General features: G+C 32.9%; 1 protein-coding gene and 1 long non-coding RNA gene across 2 annotated transcripts in view; both read left to right on the top strand.

Moving 5' to 3' along the window:
• Positions 1-6,280: 6,280 nt before the first annotated feature.
• LOC111395805 lies at positions 6,281-9,227 on the top strand. The gene is made up of 2 exons (XR_002702871.1): positions 6,281-6,516; positions 9,071-9,227. It is a non-coding gene; the product is annotated as an uncharacterized LOC111395805 (long non-coding RNA).
• Positions 9,228-16,612: 7,385 nt separating this feature from the next.
• LOC111395804 overlaps positions 16,613-18,617 on the top strand; it is a 2,799-nt gene continuing 794 nt past the window's right edge. The window contains exons 1-3 of the mRNA XM_023021960.1: positions 16,613-16,803; positions 17,521-17,656; positions 17,741-18,586. Coding sequence (XP_022877728.1) covers positions 16,801-16,803; positions 17,521-17,656; positions 17,741-18,586 — 985 coding nt within the window. The 5' untranslated portion in view covers positions 16,613-16,800. The remainder of the gene's footprint in view (positions 16,804-17,520; positions 17,657-17,740; positions 18,587-18,617) is intronic.

The raw sequence follows: 18,617 nt of genomic DNA, 5'->3' as shown, positions 1-18,617 counted from the left end.
TAGTTGTTTAGTTCAGTCTTCAACCCCCCCCCCCTTCCTCCACCAAAAAAAAAAAAAAAAAAAAAAAAAAAAAAAAAAAAAAAACCACCAACAACCACCACCTAAAAATTCTAACTTCGCCATCGAGCTTATATTTTAAGTGGGAAATGGAAAGCCTTTGCTCCATTTTGAAGATATTAAAATACAGGCTTAGCAAATAAAAGAAATCCATTGATGGTTGTTTTTCTCTGACTATGATATTTCTATTACAAGTGCAGAGGAATTGATTTTCAATTGATGGATTCCTGGCTCAGTTCAAACTTACCAACATCAACCATAATCAAACAATCGAATCCAACCCACAACGATGTTTTACTTCAGTTGCTCAACTCAATGTGTCCAAAAAGAACATAATAGGGTGGTTGCAATATGTAATAAAGAAGAGAGGAAGACAAGTTTCAATTTCCAACTCGAAGAGAGAGAAAATGACACAAGGGTGACTTCCTCTTTTCTTATTGCCCACATACACACATGGCTTCTTTCAACAATGAGGCCATATATAGATTTAGGGTATCATTTAAGTGGGCAATAATAGTGGGCTCATGGACCAGCAAATGGTAAAGGGGCGGAAACATGAAAGAGAATCCAAGAAATAAATGGGTCATAAGCAACATTAAATTAATTAAGTTGTTTCCAACGATTCCTGAGTTATTTTTCGAGTTGAGCCAATTGATTGATATGTTGATAATAATTTCATTCATTGGCCAAGACCTATGAAACTTAATTCAAACAGTTTAACATCACCGTCCAAGATTTATTGGGTATCAAAACTCGACAAATCTTTATCTTGATGTCCAATAAACCTGCAAGCAATCATGACACACAGTTTGTACTTGCATAATTAAGATAACCAATAAAATTGGAGTCACAAACCGTATCTCATGTTTCGGATCCAAAGCACCTATTATACCTACTCCATGTACTCATTAGAGCTAAGGTCACTAATAAAATATTCAAGCAGAAATAGATAATCACAATGAACAAATAATCATACGATGAAAATATATCATAGGATAACCCCCAGATTTTATCAAAAATATGTTTATATAGAATAACATATTAACACCAAGTTAATCAATAACGGCCAATACATATGCAACAAATGCATCAATGACCCTACGAAAATTTTTTACCACATTTATTCTATCTCATTCCATGTTGCTTATACTTCGAGGACACATATCTTCTTTCATCGCCCACCATACTCACTAGATAAGTCACTTAACTCATGTCTAACTGGTAAATCACAGTAGATCCTAAGTCCTCAGGATAATCCTTTATCACCACATCACTCTTCTTAACCTAAATGGATTATATGTTTCCACCTAACAGAAGTAAAAGAAGCATCTCTCTCCCCACTTCATTTGATTAGGATTTTTCCAGATAAAGGATTCTAACATTTGATCACCTCTCCACTCGTGATCCAAATATCATACTCGACATCCCCGGTACAAACCACCAATGTACTTCTTGGCATCCATACTCTACCATACCAATAGATACACAACACATTCACTGTTAATGCATTCCAACACACTATGCATGCAAACAATTAAAAAAAAATCAAATTGCTCTCAAGTTTATGCAAATGCACATATCAAACACATTAAAATGTAACATATAATCATACAACAGAATTAAGCAATCACATACATGAAAAAAGGATTACACACAAATGCACATGCAGTAACTTGGCTTACTTACAATAAACCTCATTAGGTCATCAATCGACCCTATATCCATATCCGCCCCACCTCTCATCTTAGCCTTCTGTTTATCTTTCTTCTTGGAACACTTACTAATAAAATGTTCAGGCTTAATACAACCACAACATCGTCTACCACTAGATTTCTCCTGTCTTTTGCCTTTCTTCTTACCACCCTCACCACTCAAGTCACTACTTGAATCACTACTGTATTGAGATCTACCCAAATTCATTTGCATAAACTTCATTCTACTCCTCATCATTTGTAACTCACTACTCATCTTATCTTCTTTTTCAACCTTAATCTCACCTCCTTACTCTTAAGGAAATCTTTGACAATCTCGAGTGTTAAGGTGTCTCTACTATATTTAATTGAATTAAGCAAAATAATGGCATTATACGTTACAAACTCCTTTTCGTCACAACTAACAATGTCTTGAACAATCTTATTGAAAATATCCAAATTGTCATTAGGATCTGTTTTAAAACTGAAAAATCTTTCAAACAAGTACGACCTATTAGGAATAGACTTAAGTAAATATAAGTTCTCTAACTTTTGACAAAGTTCTTTCGTAAAATCAAGTTTTCCAACTTTTCTCAAAATAGTGTCAGATAGGTACTTCTCGTGCTTCCGTAAAATTTGCAAGAAATTTACTATCTATGGCTTTTGAAAATTTTTGTTGAACCAAAATTCCCTTTATCTTTTGTTGTCAAATTGAAAAATCTCATTGCCCATTGAAAATTCCAATTTTGAAATGTGAAGATATTTTGAAAAAACAGAACTACCAAAACGCACACATAGGTTACACAAAGTAATCTTAAGACCGCGGTATAATTAGTTCTAAATTTTTAGGGTTTCGTAAGATTCGCGATCTTGGATCAGTGGAACGTTCAAACAGGTTAAATCCAGGTATTCTAACAGAATAATCAATCCAACACGAAAGTATGTTAATAAAAAATTTAAATTCTCATGCAACGCAATATCACATAGTGATTAGACGACAATTAGAGTACAAAATCAATTATCAACTTGCAGCCAAATTCAATACTTCAAATATGACAAATAATTCCTAAATTTCTTGCACAAACAATGTTAACCTACATGTAAACCACAATCCTAATATCACCCCCACATAATGACGTGTTAATTTTGAAATTTAAATTGGGATAAGCCACATACCAGAGCGAACTAATCTGAGTCCGTAAATATCGAAAGATGGGAATTTACCATACTTTAGAGCCACAATTATTCATCCTAAAGCTTTAGCAACAACAGTAACCAATCGAGCAAAAAGTGATTCTTGAACATGTAGGATTAAAATTGTCTAAGTTTCACAACAACACTCAAAACTGAAATCGAATACTACCACATGGTGGTCTTATCGTTTGAAAAATTCTCGTCAAAAGAGGCCTCGTGCAACCACATGCGTGGTCTCTAGAGTTTCACACGCCGGTTGTCACGTGCCATCATGAACACACCGATGATCTTCGTTCATCCAACAAGTAAGTGCTCATGATGGTAGTAATGGTCTCCGGTTACACCCTAACCATCCCAACGTGCTCATCCTAGTAGTAATGGTCGAGGTTAGTACGTTGGTCCTCTATATCCTTTTCCCCCACAAGGTGCTTCATTCAACAGACCCATCTGTCCAATTTGTGCAAACCAAACCATACTGCACTAGATTGCAATGAATGATTCAATTACGCATTTCGGGCTTGACTTCCTTATGCTGAACTCCTAGTGCAGTATGGTTTTGATCATCAAGTTTGGTATGCTTATAGTTGGGCTAATTCACACATAACCAGTAATGTAGCATATTTTCTTACTCAGCAACCATTTGAAGGAGCAGACCCAATCATAGTGGGCAATTGTACAAATTTATCAATTCAACACACTGGACACGCTTCCTTCTTAGTTGATAACCATAACTTTTGCAAGAAAAACATTTTACATTGTCCTGATGTTCATGCTAATCTACTCTCTATAAACAAATTTTGTATAGACAATAATTGTTATTCTCTAATTGTGAGCTGGGAATGGTCTATATTCTCTAGTGGGAACAAGAGCTTCTCAAATAAATTGAATTATTTTACTGCTAAATTAGGATCAAAGACAAACAAGAAAGGCTGGCATGATCGTTTAGGCCACCGTTTAACCATGTTCTGTATAGTTTATTTCAATTATGATATCTTCCTAACAAGTTTTTCAATAAAATTACCTTATGTGAGTTTTGTCCTCTTGGAAAGGCCAAGTAGGTTCTCTATGATAGCTCCACACATTAGACTCAAGATCCATTGGCTCTTAACACTGATGTTTGGGTGTCGCCTATAACTTCAGTTGGTGGATGTCATTTTATGTTATTTTCATAGATGATTTTTCATGTTTTACATGGTTGTATCTCATGGCTCATAAATCTAATGTATTTGAAGTTTTCAAGAAATATAAAGTCCTTGTTGAAAACTGGTTCTCTCACAAGATTAAACAAATCTAGTTAGATTATGGAGGAGAATTTCTCTCGAATGAATTTAAACAGTTTTTAAATACTAATGGAATATGTCATGCCTAACATGTTTGTATTCCTCTCTAGAGAATGGCATTACAGAGAGACAGTATCGACATATAAAAGAAATGGGTCTATCTCTTCTTGCAAAATCACATCTACTGTTAAGTTATTGGGCTAACAAAAAGCCGACCCTAAGATTTTAGATGGCCTGTGCAAGATTTTAAAATGGTGGCCCCTTCAAGTAACTAAAATATATATTAAAAAAAATATTTCAATAATATTATTTCATTGCAAAAATATGATATTTAAATACTTTTTTTTTTAAAATACATGAACACAAAAACATAAATAAAGCTCAAAAGCATCTCTTGAATTTCATCAAAATTCATATGTCATCAACAAAGAATTATCCAAGCCACTAGCCTATTCGTACAACTCCATATAAGCAAACCTTGAAAAAAATATATATCGTGTAAAGCTTGAAATGCAACAAATCATATAAAAATATTTATTCTCGCATTTTTAGAAGAAAATTCACTAATTAAACTTTTGTAATCAATATTTTCTAGATAGTCTTGCTCAGTAGATAACAAAGCTAATCCATTTAATCGTTCTTGTAACATGGTTGACCGCAAATAATATTTTAATAACTTCAATTTTGAAAAACTTTTTTCAAGAGATGCAACAGTAACATGATTTGTCAATAATATTCTATAAGCAATACATGTACGGAAAGCAATCCAATCTTTTCAAATAAGTTAATATATCAAAAGTCGTCTTTATTCCTTTTGGTAAAAGATTTCTCAAAACTTTTAACTCTTGAAATAAATCTTCGTCATCAAGATCGCAAAAAATTACATGTCTTAAAATAATATCAATATGATCAAAACATGCTTTCAAATTAGCATCATCCAAAGCGAATTCAAATCAGTGAAATTACTGAACGAGATTGACGAAAAGAGAATAAAAAAAAGATAACAGGGAATTTAGATTTTCAGTGAGGGTTTTATGAAAAATACGAATCGTCAATCGTTGTTTAATGAAAAGAGAGAATTTTTTGGAGCCAGATCAAAGATGATTGGAGAAAAAGACCGTTTGGTTTATCTCTTCTCCGCCTCAATTATTTTTGAGGCAATTGGAAAAGACGGTTGATTTTTTTAATTATTTTCTTCGAAAAGGTGATTAGAAAAGATGGTTGTTCAATTTTTCTTTCTTCTTGACCTGAACTCTTTTGGACTTTTTCCTTTTCCCTCACATTATTTAAGATATGAATACTATTTAAGAATATTTATTTAAGGAAAGTTTAATAAGACAGTCACATTATTATTAATTTTAATATTTTATGCATAATAATAAAAAATTTTATACTTTGAACTTAATATATATTTTAAATATTTAATTATAAATAAATATACAACTATAACAAAAAGTTTTTTGGTGCCCCTGCTCAACTCACACACCTTCAGGGTCGTCTCTGGGTTAACTAATTCTTAATATCAGTATATTTAATAAACATACTCTCAACTAAGGTTCTTAACAATGTATCTCCTTTCTTTGCACTTAATAAGTCTTTCCATAGGTATAGTGACCTATGCAATTCCGGATGTAGCTACTATCCTTTTCTCACACCCTATGTCAAACATAGGCTTTGTTTTAAAAAAAAAAAAAGGTGTCTTCATAGGATATTTAGACGACAAAAGGGATATAGATGTTTGGACCTAACCAATGGTAGAGTTTATAAATCTCGCAATGTTATTTTTGACGATAACTCTTTTACTGCAGTTGATATGGTTTCAGACTCTTCGTCCAAATAGGATTCTGTTGTTTTTGGTGAAGTTTCTCAATTTAAATTACCTCCACCTTATCAGTTGCAATTATTTTCTAACACTTCTGTGCGGTCGCAATCTTTATGTAGTCCTCTAACCACCATGCAATCATCACATATTCAACATGGTAGTCCAACTATCGGGCCTACCATCAATATACCAAATAAAAATATCACCACTTCTTGTGCAAAACCTACAATCTCAAATCTTATCTTACCATCTCCTTATCCTGATCCCAAAGCTTTATCTCTGAAACATCTAATTCAATAGTTGGTAACTAAATCCAAAATTGAAAAACTTAAGCCCAAACAATTCCCTGGCTTCAAAAGTTTTTTATCCACCAAACACTCTCTTCGTGTGTTGTCTAGTATTTATCATGAACAAGAACCTAGTTGTTTCACATAGGCTATGTCTAGCTCTGAATGGCGGGATGCTATGGAAGGTGAGTTTGATATATTAATGGCCAATGGTACTTGGTCCTAATGTTCACGACTACTTAGTAAACTCGTGGTTCATAACAAATGGGTATACCAAATAAAAAGAAAGCAAAATGGCAGGTAGAGATGTAAAAGACACGATTGGTTGCCAAAGGCTTTGATCAATGTGATGGTGTAGATTATCATGAGACATTTTCTCTAGCAATTAAATCTTCAACTCTTCATTTAATTCTAGCCTTGATAGTTAATTTTCATTGGCCTATTTGGCAACTGGATGTTTCAAATGCCTTTTCACATAGCATATTGGATGAGGAGGTGTTTATGGAGCAGCCAAAAGGATTTCTTGATGAGTCCCAACTATATTTTGTCTGTAGACTTCATAAATCTCTCTATGGGCTAAAATAAGCTCTAAGAGCATGGTTTTGAAGACTCTCACAACAACTACTTGAATATGGTTTCCTTGAATCTTCCATTGATTCATCTCTATTTGTTTATGGTAAAAATCACTTATAAATCTTTGTTCATGTCTGCGTAGATGATATCATCGTATCAGGGACAAATGTAATGGCTATCACTCAGTTTATTACTACATTGGGAAGTCAATTTCAACTCAAAGATCTTGAAAGTTTTAGTTACTTTCTATGAGTCCATGCTTGCCATGACTCTCATGGTATTCACTTGGGTCAAGGAAAATACATTATTGAACTCTTGCATCGAAACAATATGGCTGGAGCAAAGCCACCATCCTCTCCAACGATAAATGATCGAAATTGTCCCCCAAGATGGTTATTTACTTTTAGATCCTAGTGAACACAGAATGATTGTTGGTGCATTTTAATATTGCATTATTACATGACCAGACATTTCTTATGTTGTCAACCAACTTTGCCAATTCATGCATTACCCACTCGAAGGACATTGGTTAGCTCTAAAAAGTATTCTTCGATATCTAAAAGGGACAGTTGACAATGGTTTTTATTACTCTCCCTTAATAATAGATCTAAATGCTTTCTATAACTCAGACTAGGTAGGAAATTCGGATGACAGATGCGGTAGCAGTGGGTATGGCATTTTTCTAGGAAAAAAATTGGTTTCATGGAGCACCAGAAAGAAAAATGTCGTATCTTGTTCTAATACAGAAGCTGAATATTGATCACTGGCTCTGGCAATTGCTGAACTCTATTTCTATTGGATACGTATGCTTTTACGTGAATTGGGGATTTCTCTTTCTAAATGTCCTTTGATTTGGTGTGACGACATAAGTGAAATTGCTTTAGTATAAACCCAGTTTTTCATGCTAGGACAAAGCATATTGAAGTGAATTATCATTTTGTCAGAGAAAAGGTTGTGAAGAAAGATGTTTATGTTTGTTATATTTCTACAAAAGACTAAGTTCCTAAGGTGTTTCTAGAGGGCATACAGCCTCATGACTTTAGTTCTTGAGTTCTAAACTAATGATTTGCATGCTACCCATCAGTTTGCCAGGGGTGTTAGTGTACGTTAGTATGACTGATATTATTGATAGGATAACAACCAAATTTGTGTAGGTTGTTAGACTTCTTTGTAAAGCTGGATTTTGTTTATTAGAATAACTGTAACGTTCTGAAAATTTTATAGAATATACTTTAATTATTTTAGAGGCCATATTTTATATTTTGGAAAATTGGGGAGAATAAAGTGATATATGTATTAATTCAATTTTATTTGGGCCAAATGTCTAGATTTTGATAGAGCGATGATAAATATATCAATATAGGACTCGTTGGATAGATCGTATTAAATCATGCATTTTAGACTCGAGAAAAAGTTAGTTCGAATAACCGAAGCCCAAATTATTAAAGTTGAAAGATTTTACTTTGATATGATAATGCATTCGGTTTAGTTATTAATCAAACTTCCCATGGGCTCGACGTGTTGCATTCTTAGGATTGATGAAATATTTTGATATGATCTTATATTACTTTTTGTTGTGCTTTAAAATAAATTATATGTTTTAATAACTTATGGAGCCACGTGTAGGAGTTGTTGGAATTGAGTGAAAGTAGATTATTTTATTTGACTTGGATACAAGTTTTGGGTAAATTGAACTTTCACTTTCTATAGGATACTCCTATATTTATTTATCCATTTATGTAACCAATTTCTCCATGGAAAAAGTCCAATTTCTTTCACCACAAAAATAATTTTATAAACATGGTAGCACACTAAAAATAAAACTGGAACGTGATTTTTGGTTTTGTATCCTCAAAAGTTCATTTGATCTGACAACGTAGGATAACGAGGTGCAATTGTTTTATTTAGTTTAAATTGTTTATTTTCATATTGTTGAATTATTGTGCTTATGAAAGTTTAAAGGTATGATATGATATTTACATTATGGTTATCCGATACTAAAGATATGATATTTATTGAGCTCTTACTAGTTTCTAAAGATATGATGACGGTATGATATTTTGATACATTTAATGTAATTATATATTTTTATTTGGGACCGCACCATGATTTTTTGTGTCCTATGAGTATTTCAATGTACTCACCTTTTTTCCCTACCTCTCGTAGGTTAGAACGAGTTGTTGGTTGATGGGTGATGATGTGCAGTCGTGGTCTTAGAATTCTTTGGACTCAATAAATTTAAATCCGGTGTAACATGACTCAATGATTTTATTTCTAGCAATTGTTTTCATTTTATTATTATGTAGATATGTGATTTAGAACATGATTCATTTGTTATGTTTCCATATGATTTATTTTTATTATTTTATATTGGTGGAATTAAAATTTTATTTTTGTCCATTAAACATGATATGCACGAGTATTTTTTATTTTTTTATTTTTTTTTTAAGTATTAGTTACTGGAAATTATTATGAGAAAGGTTATGAAGTTGCAGTATAATGGAAATTGATTGTAAACCCATAAATAGTATTACGTGTATCGGCTTGATTAGTAACTAATTGAATTATATATTAATTAGAAGAAGTTTAGGTCAGAAACCATTATTCTTTTCTTACCAGCAAACTAGCATAATTACGAAAAATAAAAAAAATTGAACAGTGCATGTCACTGTTCATCGTGAACAGCGATGTTACTGTTCACAATGAACAGTGCCAAATACTGTCCATGTGAACAGTGGACAAAAAAGAAATTTTTGAAAAAAAAGGGGAAGATTTTCATATACTGTATTGAAGGTTAATGTTTGTTTCAAATTGACTTTAAGATTGCTACTGTTCACGATGAACAGTGCAAAAATATTGTTCATGTAAACAGTGGGAAAAAAAAAAGAAATTTTTGAAAAAAGGGGGAATGATTTTTATATACTGTATCGAAGGTTAATGTTTGTTTCAAATTGACTTTGAATTGTGTAGTTTAAACTTTAAATTGTTATGGTTCAATGCTCATGTTTTAAGATTTTACATGTCATGAGTATCTATGTGTCGAGCTTTAATCTTCAGGGGATGTTTTAAAATTACCAAAAAAAAATAATAATAATAAATTTATATTTTAAGAGATTTCATGTTCCACTTATTGTTTGAGTTTTCTTAATTCGCGTACTCGCAAAATTGTAAAACTTTGTCAAAAAGACCTAAACTGTCTACGAAGAGCTTGAGATTTAAACGGCCTACTTGTGGCCCCCTCCTCATCTGGAAGCCTTTTGATTGCTCGATATTCAAACCAACAAGAAGAAAAACCTTTTGATTGTGCGATATTCAAACAAACAAGACGAAAAACAATATTTCGGACCATCTTAGATTTAAGAAGATTCTATTTTTAGAAAATTCTAATTTGAGAAAAATCCTATTTTGGGAAATTTCAAAAATTAAATAAAAAAATAAAAAACATGAAGGTAGATCCTCCTTTTTTTTCCCCCCATAAAACATTAGGACAATGAAATTTTTTTCACCTTAAACATGTAATGGGATGAAGAATTCTTGGGATGCACCGCTCATTGCTTAACCACTCCCCAAATGATTCTAGGTATGAAATGCTTAACCGAATTATGAGCCAACTTGTTCATGTTATGAAGTGCATAAGTATGTTTGCTTTACACAATTTATTAGTCAATTTTTTTATTGTTTATACGGGCATGAAATAAAATAATATTGTCACTGATAGATTAAGCATAATTGAGGTTATATTAGTCACATGATTAGAACTTGACAAAAAACTAGGATGACTAGGAATAGCCTGACATATCTTTATTGTACTGAAATGGCAATTGATAATTACATAAATTATGAAGTACGATGGGAGCGAACTTTTGTCGAACATGTTGAGGGTTTCCTTTCTAAATAGGAGCAAGCAAGATCATTCGGATATAATGAGGGGACGATCCTCTCGATATAACATCTTATAAGCACTATGAAGCCTCAATGGAGAGATGTAGCTTCGTGAGGGATATGGACTACGAGCTATACTAGGAAGAAGATTGGGATATGATTGACTTTAAGAGATACTGTGAGGACATCATAATCTTATGGAACCACATACAACAAGAGCTAGCGAGCCCGAGCTTGAACCAAAACCAGAGCCAGAGGAAGAGCCTGAGGAGGACCGAGAGGAGGAAATCGAACTAGAGCTGGAAAAACCTGAGCAAGAATTTGAACCACAAAATTTTATTGATTTGGTTACTGATTCTGAGTTAGAGTAATGCATTACTTCAGACGATGAGACTTCACCAAAAGAGGATTCTTAGGACTCATAAAAAAATCAAAAATAGATGTTATTTGCTTATATAGGAAAAGTTCACTTATTTTTTTGCTTATTTGGTATTATACTATATGTGTAGCAACCGAAAATAAATTTTCATCTATTTCATCTTGACGTGTTTTGTTAATTTGAGATACCGAGGGACAAATTGAAAAAGAAAAAATGTCTTTTTGTAAAAATTTTAATTTTCGATCAAATAATGAAGTATTTGTCTAGCGAGAAATTTCTTATTGATATTGGGCTTGTTTCGAATCTCATATTAAGTGGCAAATTTTGTACTAAAGAAAAAATTATTTCGCATAAGCTAGGCCTAAGTTGTTATCGTTAGAAAAAAAGTTATATTTTAACTAAGGTCAGTTAAGCATTTAACAAGCTTTGGGCAGCCACATGTGTGTCAAATATTTTCATCTTTTAATTTTTGTTTTGTTTTGTTTTATTATTATTTTCTTATGAGACTAGAATGAAATCAAATTGGATTAGTTTATTAGATTCCCATGTGAATTTTGGTGCAATTCAAATTACTAGATAGAGTCCTACCTAGGATGAAAGCAAATTGGATTAGTTACTAGATTTCTGTGTGAAATTCTGGTGCAATTCAAATTTGCCTACTTTCAAAAGGAGACCTTCCAAACTACACTGTCCACATTAAAATAAAGTTTCTTCCATTAGTGTAATTTTTATACAGTACACGCGCCTTCATTCAAAGGAGAAAAGTTTGGAAAAGAATTTGGTTCTACGCAGTCAGTACATTATCATCGTGAACTAACATAGGATCTTTACGCGAAGTTGTCATTATATGAAATTAACTTTCAATTAAGCATGTATTCGTTATATTTGCATAAAGTACATAAAGTGCCTTTAGAGCTTTCTCTTAAGTTTTGATGAAAGAAAGTTTTATACATGTTTAAACTGATAGTCGTAGAGGCTCATTAAAACTTTAAGTATATATGTTAAACTGATGGTCACAGAGGCGCATCAGACCCCTAATTAGATCATTTGATTATCAATTTACTTATTTATGGAGAAACATGTAAGAATGCATGATTAAAAATATGATTATTATGTTTATATGGCATGTGTAGCCTATTGAGTGTTCCTTTGATATGCTTATTCCTATTTAACCATTTTTAGAATAATCGAAGATCCGGCATTAGATTGGCATGAATGGCATGTACTATTTTGAGAGAAATTTATTCTTAAGTTTTAGGTTGCTACTTTTATGTTTAATAATCATTGGAAGTCCCTGAAATTGTAGTTTGAATTCATGTTTTGAGATGGAAAGGGTTTAACGTTCACGTGTGTGTTTTTTTATGAAGATTTCAGAATTATGCAATTATTTTTAACACTATGCTATGGTCCAGAAATTTGGGGATATTTTAAATTAGTGTTTTCTTAAAAGCTTGAAGACTGAATTGATGATGAAATTGTTTGATATTTTTATGGCGGTATTCAGTCCATTTGAGTTACAACACTGGGATAAAAAAAATTTCAGCTTCTACCCTAAGTTTAAAAATTCACCCAGACCTAAATACTTGAAATTTTGATGTGATTCCAATTGCAGACGATAGCCATATGAGTTATCTATCTCTCAAATTCTGAATCACAAACTTTGGATGTATGAAACTCAAGTTATGAATGTTTTTCCGAGAGCTGCTAGAAAGTGCCCTAGAACAAATAGATCCAGTTTTGAAAATAATTCTGACCAACTTATCGATTAAATTTGTACTCGAAATTTTAACCTGAAATTCTCCTAGGTGTAAGATGTCTAGAGTTTAAATTTTCTACATTTTGGATTTCATTATTTGTCGAACGAGATTTATTTCAAGAAATCGTACAAGATAAAAATCTAAACTTTTCGAAAGAAAATTTCTTTAATTTTGTAACATAATCTCTGAAGTGTTAATGCTTTTAGTACAAGTTAAATTTCCGCATTTTATGAACTTTTAAAGTCTTTTAATGTCACGAGCCCTGAGAGCTTGAGGTGTTACAATATGTAAAGATTTGGAAATTTTTTAAGTTTTTCGCCATTATAAAGATTATTATTATTATTATTATTATTATTATTATTATTATTATTATTATTATTATTATTATTATTATGGTTATTTTTGTGTTATCAAATATTTCTAAATTAAAATTTTATTTGTGTTAAAAAAATGACAAGGCAATAACAAAATCAATCTACAGCCAGTAGGGATTTGTTGAGGGCTGTATAAGATCTAGGTACACAATAAGCACAAGGTGATCCCATAATGCAAACACTAACAATACCAACTTAATTGTGGAACAATTTCGTCACTATAAACCCCCAACATTCGATGGCAAGGCAGACTCATTGGCAGCTGAAGAATGGATAAGAGAAATGGAGCGAATCTTCAAATATTTTTCTTGCACTGATGCTCAAAAAAATATTATGTGAAGAATTCACGTTGGTTGATGTTGCAAGCCACTGGTGGGAGTCAGCATCGTGTATTAGAACAAAAGCGCAACAATGTGCTCTGACTTGGACACAATTCAAGGACGAAGTGATTGGAAAATACTTCATCCAAGCTCTGAGGGATCAAAAAAAGACAGAATTCCTTCAACTTAAACGAAGAAAAATAAAGCTCGAGGATTATGAGAGAAAATTCAAACAACTCTCAAGGTATGCACCATACCTAATGGACACAGAAGCAAAGAAATTAAGAAGGTTCGAAATAGGATTATGTCCTGAGATTGGTGGAATATTAGTATCCTACCAATTTACAACCTATAGTTGGGTATTGCAGACTACCCAGGCAATCTCAAATAAGTTAGAGGTTGATCAAACTCCTCAGCAAATGGCCGAGCCTTCAGAAAAGAAGAAACTGAATGAGTCCAACAAAGAGAAAGGAGAAAGACAAAACAAGAAGGTTAACTTCAGATCAAGATTTAGACAAGTCGTTTCATCCTGTCCAAAGTGCAACATAATGCATAGGAGTGAATATCTGTTTGAGAAACATGTGTGCTATTGATACGACAAAACATTGCATATTTTCAAAAATTGCAAAGGAGACCCTTAGAAGAAGAATGATGAGCCAAAAAAGAAGGGAAAAGCTCGAGTTTTTGCTTTAGCCCAAGGACAGGCCACAAAAGACCCGAACGCTAGTAATTTTGAGAATGAAATTCTTTTAAGGAGGGGAGATTGTAAGACACACAAAAAAAATAGAATAAAAATTTATTTGTTTGTTATATTTTTAAAAGTTGCGAACTAAAATGGAATATGTTTTAAATTCCTATTTTATTTTGGCTAAATAATTATATAATGAAGATATTATTTTTAGGATAACAATTGAGTTTGTTTAGGTTGTTAGACTTCTTCATAAAGCTGGACTATGTTTGTACTGTAAGCCTATAAATATACAAGTCATTCAGAGGATAAGATATCAAAACCTACTCAAACAAAGTCTCTATCGTATTTATTTAATTCAGTATTATTGAAATCTTACATCTTTCTTGATCGGCTCTTGCTGTAGTAAAACATTTCTGGTGTCACACTCTGTTGGCTCCAAGATTGTTTCGATAAGACAATCAGATAGAGAGGAGATTGTTTGTATTTCTTTTAGTGAGGTGGTATGAATGGTGGGGGTAGTGGTTTGCCCTAAAATGGAACTTAATTCATGTTTGGTTCTTAAAAGGCAAATTAAAATTTTAGTCTAAATCAATAACTAATTTTAATCATACAATTAATGGGACCCACACTTTTCAACCACATATTTTATATACTTTTATTAAAATTTACTAAAAGTTTGATTTTTATCTAAACAAAACATGTGTTTAGTAAAAAGGCATATATTCGAAATGATGAAATTTTGAATTTAAATCGTATTAAGTGCACCTAGTTGTTGTCTAGATTTGACTTGGATGCGAAGCTCGATCTTGTCACCTAACTTGCTTTATGCTTTGTCTTGATCCCCATAAAAATTTGAATTTTGGCCTGGTTGCTTAACCACGTTTATATATTATTATTATTATTATTATTATTATTATTATTTATTGTTTATTACATAAATAAAATTACACTAGGATCTCTTTGTAGTGGTACTCTACATAGAAATAACGCCAGGTAATAATGAGAAATTTTGGTTTCAACTTGCGCCAACTATAAATAAGAATAAACTTAACATAGTAACAACTCATATTCTTTCTAGGTTTCTCATAAAGAACTCGTCCCTCTATTGTAATAATTAAATGAATATTGTAAAATATTTATGTCATATTAAATTAAAAGTTAAGACGATTTTGCATAATTTCAACACTACATAGATACATAACTAGTTTTTTTAAGCTGTCTCTCTCTTTTATCAATGTTTATTCCTGAGAAGCAAACCCACCTACAAATTAACCAAAACAATTGATTAGTGTAAGGATTTGCAAAGTAAATTGAAGAAAATCAAGACCAAAATCTGAAAATAAAAGGAACGGTTTTCCCCTTTATAATTCGGCTTAGAAACTTGATCCACACCACAAAGGTCTCTCCAATTTGAAGGCCATTATCAGTCACACAGATAGATTCACAAAGAAAAGGCAAGAAAGGATTGGTTTGCACTAAGCAGGGAAGTTTTTCTTCCTCTTGTTTTTTGCTCTTGGTTTTTGGTGTGTATAATGGAAGGGAAGAGTCTCCTATTTATAGGCTTATAGGAGTGAATGAATTTCACAGGAGTCTTCAAGATTAGATTGAATAAAAACTGTAAGATTATATCCAAACTGAAAGATAGAGCTCATCCAACAAAAATGAGATAAAATTGGTTTGACAAAGATAACGATAATATTTATCCATCTTTCATGTGAATTTCAAATTCCCTCCAAATTGGGTATTGGGCATCTAACCCAATGGGCTGATTACCTCTAAATACCTAACATAATTGGGCTACTTCAATTGTGGTATGGATTTAATTCTTCAATCTTGGGCTTATAGCCTATGAAGTTAAAACGGGCCTCGATTTTTCATCATAGCCTAGGGGATTTGAGCATCACTTACCAATCATGCCCAACAATTCCTTCAATTTGACATGTCCATAATTAATTTTTAATGTAGTTTTAAAGTTAGTTTGTACGCATTAAGTAGTTTTAAAATTAGTTTGTCCCATCTAATGTGTACATCATCCTTCACATCATTTTTTACACTCAACCATGCGACGATACACCATTGGCCAGTCAGTGTAGAGTTTTGACAATTTTCGTCCAACCAACACTTGACACCACTTGTAATGTCAACAAAAGAATTTACATTACATCTTCTTTTTATGCATGTGATTGTCAATATATGTATGGCTGTACAACTTATTCGCCCAAGACTGTACGGAAATGACAATGTTTATACAGATTATACTTTATTCTGTGCCAACCAAAAAAAGTAGGAACAGGGATTTGATTTTCTTTACAGCCTAGGAAAGCATTGATATTCCAATTTCTAAAGTAGTTTCTATCTATCTTTCTCGTTGAGTCTTGTTCGTCCTCCCAATCTCGCACTGTACTCACCTTCCGGCCGGCAAATCCAGCGGCTGATTTCAAGTGATGATCGATGATCACACGGTGACTATCATTTTGCTGTGATCTAATTAATATGGTAATTGTGTTCTAGCCTTCCTCATATGATCTTTTGATGTAGATTGCTTTTTCAGACTGTACTGAGTTGAATTAATGACTGATTATTTCATGTAAAAATGCATTTTGATCAATTATGTGCGAGTTTAGGACTAATAGAAGGACAAATGCTGATTATTTGATTGATCTTTGTGACTCCAGATTTTGATACTTTACTATTTGCATCTTGTGGCTAATAGATTTAAAGAATTTACCTACAAGTGATTATACTTATCTGTTTATTTTTTCTTCTAATTTTTGTAAATCTTCTTGAAAAGGCTATATTAGGTAAGCTTCATCTAAAACACTTCTATAATATTATCAAAACATGTTCAAAAAAGGTTTCTTAATTTTAAAAACAGCTTTTGATTTTTAAAATTCTTGTCAATGGGCTCTTACCATATTCACAAAGTCAGTAATTTTTTTACTTAAAAAAGTATATCTTGAAAATAATGTTATCGAGTAAAAAGTGGTGTTTGAGCGCACCAATCTAGGTGGTTTCACTTTAATGGTTCTACTAAATGAATTATATAGCCTTTCTTTCAAATAAATATATCGTTTAATATCACGTGGTTGTCATCGAGATGGGTGCTTAGTACTAGTGATGGTAAGCATTACTCATTCAGTCATTTGATTTTTAAAAATTAAGTACGGTGACATAAACTCCATTATAAACCACGGTTTTTTGATCGAAATTTAGGAACGCAGTTCAGATGGAAAGTTGAAGATCAAGAAACAAATTATCTTCGGATCCTGGGGTAGTGGAAGAGAAGATGAAGAAAGTTCAGGGGAACTGTACCCTATCTTTGATCATTACCGGAAGCCCAGTAATGAAGGTTCTTTTCGTGCATCATTGTGTATTATATTCAAAAATCTACTGGGAAGGATCTCCAACATCCGTTTATTTATTTTTTTGATAGGTAACATCCGTTTATTTTCAAAGCCGAGAAAACCAGAACCTATACTTCCTGTTGTAAATCCTGTAGTATCAACCAGAAATCATAGGTTTTTGGCAATCCAAGAGATTTCTTCTCCTAGTTCAGATTCATCTTCGGACTCGATCCCAGGCGCCACGTATGTCCCCCCTTCAGATTTGGAGTGGCAGTGGAATTACTCAGACAGAGAAATTGAATCCCCTGCTCCAGATTTAGTGGGGCAGTGGGACTGCACAAACAATGAAGTGTATGCTAATGATGGATGGCAGGATTTTTCTTCTCCTAGTTCAGATTCATTTTCGGGCTGGAGCCGAGGCGAGATGTATGTCCGCCTTGCAGATTCGGGGTGGCAGACGAATTACTCAGACATAGAAATTGAATCCCCTCCTCCAGATTTAGTGTTGCAGAGGGACTACTCAAACTCAGAAGATGAAGTGTATGCTAATGCTGCATGGCCGCAAAATCTGCCAGTTCCTTCTGCAATCTGGACAGAGTCCTTTGAAGATGAAGACTCAAACTACATTCAACAGCTGGATGTGATCATTGATGCCTTTAATAGCTCTCTTTCCTACAAAAAGGCATTTGACATGGTGGATTCTGCTGTTTTTATCGAAGACGAGAAAAATCAGCTTGGCCCGAGTGAATCCGGAGAGAAAGTTGAGGAAGAGAGGGTGATAAAGTGTTTGGTGGCAAAAGGGAAATGGATAAAGCATTATAATAGTTACCACGGGATACTGCTTGTGGGTGAAGGAGACTTCTCTTTCTCTGCTAGTTTGGCTGTGGCTTTTGGTTCTGCCTCCAACATGATTGCAACTTCTCTTGATTCTGTTGGTAAGAAATTATTATAAATTCTCTGCCTCCA

This window comes from Olea europaea, chromosome 6 (assembly GCF_002742605.1).
Source record: "Olea europaea var. sylvestris chromosome 6, O_europaea_v1, whole genome shotgun sequence".
Taxonomy (NCBI): domain Eukaryota; kingdom Viridiplantae; phylum Streptophyta; class Magnoliopsida; order Lamiales; family Oleaceae; genus Olea; species Olea europaea.
The sequence above is the reverse complement of the archived record's forward strand: the minus strand, read 5'-3'. Positions and strand labels throughout refer to the sequence as shown.